The sequence below is a fragment of the Amblyomma americanum genome, chromosome 2 (assembly GCF_052857255.1).
Source record: "Amblyomma americanum isolate KBUSLIRL-KWMA chromosome 2, ASM5285725v1, whole genome shotgun sequence".
Lineage (NCBI taxonomy): Eukaryota > Metazoa > Arthropoda > Arachnida > Ixodida > Ixodidae > Amblyomma > Amblyomma americanum.
The window spans coordinates 202,560,847-202,573,281 of record NC_135498.1 but is presented as its reverse complement, the minus strand read 5'-3'; the positions used below and the strand labels follow the sequence as shown (position 1 = coordinate 202,573,281).

Below are 12,435 nucleotides of genomic sequence, written 5' to 3'. Positions count from 1 at the left end.
CAACTCAGGCTATGAGAGACGCCGTAGTGAAGGGCTCCGGAAATTTCGACCACCTGGGGTTCTTTAACGTGCACTGACATCGCACAGTAAACAGGCTTCTAGAATTTGGCCTCCACCGAAATTCGACCGCCGCGGCCGGGATCGAACCCGCGTCTTTCGGGCCAGCACCCGAGCGCCGCAACCACTTAGCCACAGCGGCGGCTAAAGAAGGAAAGTGGGGATGCGGAACACGCAGGGGAGGGTGGTGTGGCCGAGGGGTGGCTTGGGGTGGAAATTAGAGTTTTTGGTTGATGATGTTTCACAGTTCAATATAAGTTTGCAAACCCAACTAGATAGACATATCTGTCAACATGTTTAGTTTTCAGTCCATCTTCCATGAAAAAGTGTGCAGTCTACATGAAGGGATCTGACACAGTAACATTGCTCTCCTCTGAACGCAACATGTTTGTCGCGCGTGAAAATGTGTGTCTGCATGTGTGTCTGCATGTGAATGCAACATGTGTGTCTGCATGTGAGTCGGCGTTCGTCTCACTGGCTGATTCGGTCAAGCCACAGAGACCCTCCGGCGTTGTCCTTTCCTGGTGGCCCAGCCCATGAAGAGACCTTGCACATCACGCCTGCGTGGTACGTGGGGCTCTAATAAAGTTGCCGTATGCCTGTGGTGTTAAAGGACGCCACCTCACAAACATCCGCCAGCAAGAATTTTTTTGTTGCACTTTGTAAAGCTCAGTTATATGCAGTTCGGATGTAATTCGGATTTCAGCCTCTTCACGTGTTTCCTTTCCTCTCCTCGCTCTTTTCACCCTGGAAGGTTGGCGCTCTTCCGCTGGCCCCATCACGGTGGCAGGAGCTTCCTTACACGCAGGAAATAGACCGCTTATTCGCCGCGGCCTTGGTAGCTGCCTGAGTCTGAGAGAATCTAATCAATAGCCATCTCTGAACTGCTATAGGCCGAACGGTGCGATGGAGGAGGGTGCGGACATGAAAACGTCGCCGGAAAGGGCTCGCAAATTTTCGCACTTGATTGTTATGAATGAATGAAATTTATTTCCTCGTCATAGCGAGTGGAGACTGGGAATAAAGGTACCAACAACGTGGTGAAAGGTCCCAGCTCTGTTCCGCGTAGAAGGGTGCTATTTGGCTGAGCTGTTGATGGAAACAAAGTTCAGGGATTGAGCAACCTGATTCGTTCTCCTAACAAGATGTTTCATAGCCTCTTTAAGCGGGAAGCCACTTACTAAAACATTTAGAGGGAACACCGCCATTCTTACCTTTCGGGGTCAAACGTCTCAGGATTGGAGAAGTACTTTTCATCGTGGTGAATGGAGTAAATGGGAATTCTGATGAGGGTCCCTTCATCGACGGGAATATTGCTGACTACTGTGCTGTGAAGGCAGGTTCTGTATGTCCTGCAAAGAATAATGCAATATGCAGTGTCGGTTGCAATCGCTCGCTGTATGTGTCTGCAAATGCTTGGATTCGGATGGTTTCCACTTAAATGATTTAGTTACAAATAAATGCAAGCAAAAAAATGAAAGGCACCTTTGCCAGCTCAGAGCTATCGACCGCAATACAAGGTTACGTTATACGAAACACACACGCAAGTTTGCTCATTTGTACCACAGGAGGAGAATTGTCCGTCCCGACCCCTAATTCCGCCCTACATACGAATGCTGCTGTGCTTCGGACGGCATTTCTGAGATTGAATTTCTTAGACTCAGACGGCAGTTTAGCGTCAGTCATTCTTGTTGGACACTTTAATATACTCGCTTGAGTGAGTTGTCAAACATGCTATTTTAGCGAGTGATGATATCTGCAATGTGCTTTCGATGTCGTGAACTGCGAGATACGGATGAAAGATGATAAAAGAAATTTAACCCAAGGAAAGGGAAGCAAAATTCTTATTTTTTTTAATCTGTGCTGCTGCTCAAAGTAATAATGTATTATCGTGGTATTTTTTGTCATGCAGATAATTTAACAGAAAACGAAAGAATAGACAGCCACATGAGGCCACTCTGGGACCAGAACCCACTATCTCCACATGTAGTCTCTACCAACTGCATCCCGGGGATGGCTGTCCCGCATTTTACTTTCTAGTATATTTGCATTGCGTGCAACCAATCGTTGGGAAAGCTCACCAGCCCTACCTTCCGACCACAGCGGACGACCCCGATCGTTCTGTCATACCGCGACGCACAACGGGATGAAAGGAGGAGGGCGTCAGCTGATAGCGGAGCCTCTTACTCTACGTCTTTTATGGCACACCGCTCACCTGGAACCATCTTATAAACACAAGGGTGGAATTACGGGCGACTTGGTTGTTCAAGGTAACCTGGTCATAGCGCGAAAACGACATCCAGGAAGGGAGAACAGGACAAACACAGCGCTGAAAATCAACTCATGAGTTTTTTTAAAGAAATTATTAGTATACATAGAGTATATATAGAAAACAAAGCATTACAAAAGAGGAAAAAAGATATGTGACTTAAAATGGTAGGTTTACAATCTACGATATAGGTATTTTATTTCTTTTGCGGTTAACGGGATTGACAGGTCACTGACACATGGACCATCGTGCTCCGCAATGTGATAAGCTTCGGTAATCGCCCTTGTTAGCCGGGCTCCGCCCAGGCCAAAATTTGGCAGGATAGGTATTTCGGCCGACTTTTTTGCAAACGTTGGTTCGAACAAAGCCACAAAGTTCCTCTGCACATGCGCGCTGCAGCACCTTGACTCCCTCGTCCCCAAAAAACCAACAAAAGAACTCCAGGTGGTGGCAACCCCGTCTACACACCCGAGGGCGTTCAGATACCAGACTGCGCAGCGGGCTCTTTCTTTGTGACTCAAGTTCACGGTTCAGCCGCACATGAAAGCCGCAAAGCTACTTTCCCTTGTGAGGCAAGTGGTCGAGCTAGTACCTGAAAGCGAAGCTAACATTGAAGCTGAAGCTGTTAGAGATATGCATACGTACAATGCTCCTCCTGGGAATTTACCAATTAGGCGCACAGTGTCGCATTTAAAGGAAAACGATCTCTCTTGACACAGAAGGCGGTTTTTCAGTAATGACAAACGCCGCTTTCGGAGTAAAGCCTTGTTAAGCGATCAATAAGACTTTTGATTCTAGAAGTGATGTGTCACTTAGCAAAGTTAAGCCGACAGCAAAACAATTAAGTGTGTACATAGGCCTAACAAAATTGTCGCATAGCGTGGATGAAAGCGAAACTGGTAGCCTGAAAATCTTCTCCGCAAAAACACATAAGAGTGATTTCCGCTACGGATTATATTATCTGAGAAAGACTCATGGCAAGGACTTGTGTCATCCTTGTTAGAACACGAACTTAAACTTCTGCGTATAGGCGACCCGTTTTTTTTGGAAGGCTGAAATGAAGTTATCACTTATTTGAAAAATGTTAATGGCAATGTTAACGGCTGATTCAGATCACGATAGGGAATTAGCTCGAGGGATAGGAATGAGATGGCGTGCATATGACAGGCTCTCTCAGATCATGAGTAGGTAGTTTACCTATTTCCTACAAGAAAAAAGTGTACAACAGCTGTATCTTACCGGCACTCACCTACGGGGGAGAAACGGGGAGGCTAACGAAAATGGTTCGGCTTAAGTTAAGGACAACGCAGCGAGCATGGAAAGAAAAATGATAGCCGTAACGCTAAGAGACCGAAGCTGGCAGAGTCGATGAGGGAAAAAACGCTAGCTAATGACATCCTAGTCGAAAGCAAGAAGAAGAAATGTGCTTGGGCACAGCGTGTAATGCGCAGGCAAGATAACCGCTGGCCCTTCAGGGTAATGGAGTGGATTCCAAGAGAAGGCAAGTGTAGCAGGGGGCGGCAGAAGGTTGGGTGGGCGGATGAGATTAGGAGCTTTGCAGGCATAGAGTAGGCGCTGCTGGCAAAGGATAGGGTTAATTGGAGAGACATGGGAGAGGCGTTTACCCTGCAGTGGGTGTATTCGGGATGATGATGATGACGATGAATGGCAAGTGTCCTTCAGCAATATCCAAACAATATCAAGGCCAAGTACTACTCCTCTCCCAACGAGGACTTGATGACATCTCTTGAACAGTCCACTGACCAGCACAAGGCGCTTAAATTTGAGAACAAGGTGGCAGTGTCCATTGATCAATTCTAGGATTTAGTGTCGTTGTACGCACGTTCAACATTTCCCACACGGGAAACCAGCACACACCTCCAAAAGTAAAGTATATGTCGTTTTACGTACGTTCCACATTTCCCACACGGGAAAACTGCACACAAATATAAAAGCAAAGAATATGTCAAGGGTTATCGATTGCCCCCATTCTTAGTGACATAAAGGGTGTTTCAGCTAACACTTTAAAAAAAATTCAAAGATACCTTTTTTGGGGTAAAAATATGGCTTCTGCGGCATAGCATTGCTAGCGCTGGCGGACACCACAATACAGGGTGAATCGGCTTAAGTAGTAACCTAGTTAACCAGTTTCTGTTAACTAACATTTTAACTTTGACAGAGAGGCAACCGGTTGCAATAAAAGAATTGTAGCCGGTAGTTAGTAATAGCATATCAGTTTTTAAAATTTCGAAAACGCGACTACAACCACACCGCTGTGCCTCGATAAAGTTTGGCTGCAACGTGCGAAAATACGTGTTCCTTCGAAAACATGTAGGCAAAGGAACCCCTCCAGTGCACGTAACTAGTCAATAAAGCCAAATTTGTCGAACCACACCGCCCAGGGTAATCGCGTTTTCGAAATTTTTAAAACTGCTATGGCTATTGCTGACCGCCGGCTACAAACAATTAATTGCAACTAGGCGCCAAACTCTTCTAGCTAAAAACGTTAATTATTAAAAGTTAGTTAATCAGCCTATACTTCATACGATTCTCTGGTTTTTCTGGTGTCCGCCAACACTGGTAATACTATGCCGCAAAACCCATATTTTTACCCCAACATGTCTATTTCTTTTTAGTTTTGAAAGTGTTCACTGAAACACCAGATATTTCTGAATACACTCGACATAATAATAGCGAAGAACATTCCAGACTCCAGCGTAGCCAAAGTGTTTAGTTTTTCAGCAGCGCAGGGGACAAAGGACGTGACAAGTGCACAGACACGGCGCTGAACTTACAACTGGTTTATTGAGGTGATTTTCCCTACTTAAATACACTGGCAACCAATCTCAAATGAAAAGACACATACACAAAACAGATTGACGAAAATGACAATTCGTGGGCACAGGTCTACAGTGGCACAAGACCAGCTGCGCACGTTTTTCTATTTTCATCAAGGAAACGTAGTTATTTATCAGACAGCTATTGAGGGAACGCTTAAGCATTCATCTTTGAATTTATGGATTTCATGAGCTTCAATGATTTCAGGAGTGATTTTTGTTCTATTATCTGATAGCACTCGACAATGATTGAAAACAAGTGGGCATGCCAGCTGGCCACCTGTCAGCATGTCAAACCCGCTTCAACTTTTTGTGCAGATATTTCTGCTAGCCACGACAGCCAAGTCCAGCGCATCACAGGATATGATACGCTTTGTCAACGCTGCGCCTAGCCACAACGGAGACTGCGCTCAAGATTGGCCGCTCTTCCTAGACCACTGGGCATCACTGCGTCCAGCCCCATCAACATCGGCAGCGAAGAATATGAAAAGCCCGCCCCATCAGAATATCTTCAGTGGGCACGCCAGCTGGCCACCTGTCAGCATGTCAAACCCATTTCATCTTTTTGTGCAGGTTAGTTGTCAAACTTCTTCTGTTAGGACCAGTAATCGTTGTTTCATCTAGCTGACGTGCCCCCACAGTGTTCTTGTGATTTTTTGCAAAATTCAAAATCTGTTCTCCTTGCTCATGCAATGTGGTGACATAGAATCCGACCCTGGGCCTACGACAGAAGAAATGCTGATTGAAATACTTGAGGGCCAAAAGAACATTCAGAAAAGGCTCGATGAAATTGAGGCAAAACTAGTAAAAGTCGAAGCCACATCTTCAGCTATAACCCCAGTTGGTACAAGGGTTTCTGGCCTTGAAAGAAGTTTTCATTATCTCCAGAGCAAGCTTATCGAATTGGAAAACCGTACCAGACGAAATAATGTTCTTGTTTTCGGCATTGCTGAGGTGGCTGAGGAGACACCTGAAGACCTTACCTCGCGCGTAGTTGAGGGCGTGTTTAAAAAGAAGCTAGGCATAACTGTGTCATCAACTGAACGGATACATCGCATCGGTCGAATACAGCCGGACAAACCCCGACCTATAATCCTAAAGCTTATCGATCATCGCGAGAAGTTCCGCATTATGCAGAATTGCTTTGTGTTAAAAGACAGTGGTATCTCGATTTCTGAAGATTTCTCGGCAGCGACGCGTCAGAAGAGGAAGAAACTATGGAACAGCACTTCGGAAATTAGGAAAACTGGAAGGAAAGTTAGATTGGTGTATGATAAGATAAAGGTTGACGGTGAGCTGTTTGAATGAGACGACACTGCAAATATAAGAATCCCCGTTGGTAAACGCCCAGACCCCAGCAAAAAATCACCGCCACAATGAACTAATAGTGACCCCCCCTTACATTTTCAGTGCTTGAACCTGAACGCTCGGAGCGTACTAAATAAATTGGATGATCTAGAAAGCATAACAATAGCACACAAACCACATATTTTAATTAGAACAGAAACTTGGTTACACCCTGAGGTCGGCGATTTCGAAATAACACCACCAGGATACCGCATACTCCGTAAAGACAGAAGTTCTAGGGGTGGCGGAGTTGCAATAATGTTTAAAGAATCATTGCAAGTAGTTAGGTTGCCTGACATACCTGAAATTGAGTGCGTTGTTGCTAAGATTTGTTTAAGGGAACTGAACCTTATCATAGGAGCATTTTATAGGCCTCCTAATTCCGATAATATCTTCTTCGAAAAACTTAATGATTTCCTTTCTGAGTGCAAAATAATCTCACCCAACATCTTAATCGGCGGCGATTTTAATATTCCGGCCATTGACTGGGAAAGCGAATTTCCTGAACCTCTGTCCAAATCAGCTGAGCCCTTCGTTGACATAATTCTTTTCCATAGTTTAACCCAGCTTGTAAAGCAGCCCACGCGCATTCAGAACGACTCAGCCTCCATTTTAGATTTATTTCTTTTATCCGATGGACTACTTCGTCGTGGTCCACACCTGCACATCGTGGAAGGCATATCAGACCACAAGATGATATGCTTAGCCTTCAAACTTAACATTGTTCCTAACTGCAGGAAGCATAAACGTGCTTTCCAAATTTTTCACGTGCCGATGACGTTGGCATTTTGGGTGCGTTGGACGGCTCCTTTTCTAACTTCCTCTCTCTTTCGGAGACATGTCGGGTGGACCGCTTATGGTTAATCTTTAAGAGTTTGGTGTTAAAGTGTATAAATTATTTCGTACCATGAACTCAAAAAATTGTACATAACACAAATAACTGAATGTCCAAAGAGATTGTGCGCTTAAAGCGGAAAACAAAGACTTAGAAAACGAATCAGGAAGTCTCCCTCTCCTTCTAATAGGCTCAAGCTTTCAGACATGCACCTTCAGCTGAAGGGATGCATAAGAAAAGCAAAATATAATTATCATCATGTAACCATGAAAACTTTCCTTGTCTCATCCCCTGCCAAGTTCTGGCGGCATTCTAAACCCAGAAAAGACCAATTCTGTAGTATGTGTATCGACGGTGCGACTGTGACTGACAAGTCCCATATCGCGAACGCATTCTACAAATTTTTCTGTTCCATATTTACATTTGATGACGGCAAAAGACCATATATTGCATGCCATGGTAACTCCGCTACCAGTGATGTATCCATATCAGAACAAGGCGTCTTATCGCTTTTACTGAACATCGATACAAAAAAGGCACACGGAACTGACGGGATCCCAAACGCCTTCCTGTACAGGTACGCAGAGTGGTGCTCCAAATACTTATCTGTTATTTTTAGAATATCCCTATGTCAAGCAGCGCTTCCAGTTGACTGGAAGTATGCAAAAATTACGCCCATACCGAAAGCGGAAAACAAATCACTTCTAGCATCCTATAGACCAATTTCACTATTGAGCACAAGCGCTAAAATAATGGAACATATTATTTTCAAACACATATCTTCTTTCCTGGAGGAGCACAACTTAGTCGATTCCCGACAGCACGGCTTCCGCAGGGGCGTATCTACGGTCACGCAACTTATAGAGGCAGTGCATTATTTTGCAGCAGCACTCGATAAACAAAGCCAGATCGATATTACTTTTTTAGATTTTGAAAAACGCTTTCGACTGCGTGTCCCACCCGAAGCTGCTATTAAAACTGCGAATCATACTCAAGAACGACACATTGCTTGCATAGATAGTAGCTTATTTCTCCTGTAGAGGCCAATGTGCGGGAATTGATGGAGTGTGCTCGAGCTATATGTTTGTCCAGTCGGGTGTTCCACAGGGATCTGTTCTTGGGCCCCTTTTCTTCCTAGTTTTTATTAATAATATTGTTAGTGTAGTACCCGTGAAAATAAAACTTTTTGCTGATGATTGTATTATTTATCAAGAAATTAAAAACTCGAATGACCAATCTCAGCTAAATTTTTCGCTAGCTCAAATAGAAAACTGGTGCTCAACGTGGCAAATGAAAATAAACAGGAAGAAAACGGTAACAATGACAGAAACACGCCAAAGAAAACCCCTCCTGTTTCCCTATTCCGTCAATGGACACCCTTTATCTTCCGTTAAAAGCTGTAAATACTTAGGTGTAATCCTCACCTCAGATCTCAGATGGAATGAACATGTTTCATACATTACAAAAAAGGCTATGCAGAAACTAGGTTACATGAGAAGAACCCTGCGCAATTCTACACAAGAGATAAAACTCCTTGCCTTCAAAGCTTTTATCAGACCCGTTCTTGAATACGCTTCTGTAGTCTGGGATCCGTGCACTCAATTAAGCATTGCCAAACTCGAAAGCATCCAAAATAAGGCAGCTCGATTCACCTATAGCTCATATAGTTGGCGTACCTCAGCAACTGCACTTGTGGAAAAAGCTAACTTAGAACCATTACAATTGCGACGGTATTTTGAACGAATGAAATACATGCATCTACTCTACAATAGTAAGCTAGGTATAGATAGTAGCATTTATATCGAACATGTTATACGGCGATGTACACGATCAAACCATTCCAAAAAATGAAAAGAATATATGTGCCGAACAGATACCTTTCAAAATTCCTTTTTTCCGAGAACCGTTCATCAGTGGAACGCTTTGCCTTGTGACGCTGTGGAATGCCCGACTGTCGAATCTCTCTTATCAAAATTGAAGCGCATAAGTTAACTCAACCTAAGCGTTTTTGGTTCCCGCTATTGATATTGCTTTGTGGTTGTGATTATTGTCATTGCTGATGGATCAGCGTATGTCTACCGTTATTGTTTATTTACTAAAGCGTGCTATTGATGCCAGGGTTCTTGTGTTATGTGCCAGTGTTGTTTCTATATGCCTGAACAGCGCGAGCTTGCACAAAGCATATTTCTTTCTTATTTTTTCTTTTTTCTTTTCTTCTCGGTGTTAATCTGCTCAAGCAGGCGGATGACACCACTGTTATTATTATCATATCTCGTAGCGCTTTTTTGTACTTTCTTCACCATGTATGCTCACTCCTGCCAAAGGCCTTCTGCGAAGGCTGGCAGTACCTCTGAAATAAATAAACACGGCGGCTTTTTGTTCCTTTTTCTTTCCTCGGTGCAGTCTCTGAAATGAATGCCAAGGTGACGGGAAGCGGTGCCGCTCACGTTGTTGCTGTTGCCGCAGCCGGTCGTTGAGGCAACGACCAGTTTGCCCCGTGTAGTGCTTGCCACATGTAAGCGGAAACCTGTACACAACATTGCTACTTGATGGTACAAAAACTTTTTGGTGTTTCTTATCGCAGCCAACCATCCTTTCATTGCTGCTTTTTACACTATGTCAGAGTTTGGAGAGGTTATCCGGCGCGGAAAAAACAATGTTTACATCGGCACGCGCTCCCACCCTTTTCAGATTATGTGAAATGCGGTGTAGATAAGGAATAACCACATACTTTCTTTTTTCTTCCTTGGGCCTTTCAGTGGAATCTCTGCGGCCTGAATTAATGATTTTTCTTTACAGGCTCTCTGATATTGCAATCAGAAGTTCGGAAGGGTATCCTGCTGCTTGTAAGCGTACCACCTGATTTTGATAGCTGTCTTGCATCGCATGATGGCATGATTTTTCTAGGGCATGTCTTAAACACAACTTTGCGATGCCGCACTTTACAAGCTTAGAATGTGCAGAAGCGAAAGGCGTGAAGGGCTTTTGGCATCGTGGCTCGTAACGCCCGCACACATGGCTATTGCTGAGGCACTTGGCAAGATCTAAAAAACGTAACTTTCCTTCAGAAGGCGTTTCATGCGTCAAAACAAGAGGGTCAAGACAGGTGTGAAAAATTGATTAAAGTTTCGAGACCGAGGCCTCTGCGTCAGTAACTGCACATGTCATCAAAACTAAAAAATCATCTAAAAACCTAGAAACATGAGCCACGCTTTCGTCTACTTGACTATCAAGGAGCCTGCCATGGTGCGCGAGATAAATGTCGCTAAGTATCGGAGCTATGCATGAACCAATGCAGACGCCATTGCTCTGGAGGTAAACAGATTCATTCCAGGTGGAAAACGTCGAGTTAAGGTAAAAAGTAAGGAGTTCCAAGAAGTTGCTATTGCTGATGCTTGCAGAATTCTGGAAAGCTACCACACCAAAGGAACCTATGCATTATTCGACGCTTGCCAGCAGTTTATTTTGTGGAAGGGAATAATATAAATCTTTTATATCGATAGAGCAGGCCGAAAAGCCTTTCCCTGGGTTTTCTTGCAAGAAAGCGATTACTTGGTTACAACTCTTCACCTGAAAATGGTCGTCAATGGTTAAAAGTTTCAGCTTGTCTTGCAAAAATAACGCGACAGACTTTTGCCATGTGCCATCCTCGGTGACTATTGCTCGATGTGGGCAGTCCAGCTTGTGAGTTTTATCTGTGAAGAATATCTTCAAGCGCAGGACCCCTTGCTATTCTCTATACACTTGGCTAGGGATTCCAAATTCATTTGTGAACACTTTTTGTGTGCTAATAAAATCATGCCCTAGAAAAATCGTGCCATCATGCGATGCAAGACAGCTATCAATATCAGGTGGTACGCTTACAAGCAGCAGGATACCCTTCCGACCTTCTGATTGCAGTATCAGAGAGGCTGTTAAGAGAAACCAATAATTCCGGCCGCAGAGATTCCACTGAAAGGCCCAAGGAAGAAAAAAGAAAGTATGTGGTTATTCCTTATCTACACCGCATTTCACATAATCTGAAAGGGGTGGGAGCGCGTGCCGATGTAAACGTTGTTTTTTCCGCACCCGATAAGCTCTCCAAACTCTGCCATATTGTAAACAGCAGCAATGAAAGGATGGTTGGCTGCGATAAGAAACACCAAAAAGTTTTTGTACCATCAAGTAGCAATGTTGTGTACAGGTTTCCGCTTACATGTGGCAAGCACTACACGGGGCAAACTGGTCGTTGCCTCAACGACCGGCTGCGGGAACACAACAACAACGTGAGCGGCACCGCTTTCCGTCACCTTGGCATTCATTGCAGAGACAGCACAGAGGAAAGAGAAAAGAACAAAAAACCGCCGTGTTATCCTGTTTTCACTCAGTGTACAGTGCTGTCAGATAATAGAACAAAAATCACTTGTGAAATCATTGAAGCTCATGAAATCTATAAATTCAAAGATGAATGCGTAAGCGTTTCCTCAATAGCTCTGTCTGATAAAGAACTACGTTTCCTTCATGGGAAAAGAAAAACGTGCGCAGCTGGTCTTGTGCCACTGTAGACCTGTGCTCAGGAATTGTCATTTTCGTCAATCTGTTTTGTGTATCTGTCTTTTCATTTGAGATTGGTTGCCACTGTATTTAAGTAGTGAAAATCACATCAATAAACAGGTTCTAAGTTCAGCACCGTGTCTGTGCACTTGTCACGTCCTTTGTCCCCTGCGCTGCTGAAAAACCATGTCACACCAACTTACCCAAGATTCTACAGTATCAAAGTGTTTAGGTTTGTCGAAGACTTCCAAGTTGTTCTGAACTGCTCCCCTTAAACCTTCGAAAAAGCTGTTGCAAACACCTTGGATACTTTCCGTTTGCACCTGCATCCTGTGACTCAAGAGAAACCAATTAATGCACCCATTGGGTTCTTTGGCCTCAGGCTTTTCTTCAAGGCCTTCTTATATTTCCTTGGAGTATGAACCTAGAGCTAATAAACCTCTTTTAGCATCCCAGCTGTCTGCACATTCAAAACTGGGGAAACGTGCGATCTCTAATTTGTGTATGCACAACGTCTTGCAGACATATTGCGGCCATTGCGTAGATGCTAGCTTTCA

General features: G+C 44.0%; 1 protein-coding gene across 1 annotated transcript in view; it reads right to left on the bottom strand.

The window, feature by feature from the left end:
• LOC144119410 (cytochrome P450 3A11-like) overlaps positions 1 to 12,435 on the bottom strand; it is a 334,374-nt gene that overhangs the window by 153,809 nt on the left and 168,130 nt on the right. Inside the window, exon 12 of the mRNA XM_077652030.1 lies at positions 1,272 to 1,409. Within this exon, the coding sequence (XP_077508156.1) occupies positions 1,272 to 1,409 (138 nt within the window). The remainder of the gene's footprint in view (positions 1 to 1,271; positions 1,410 to 12,435) is intronic.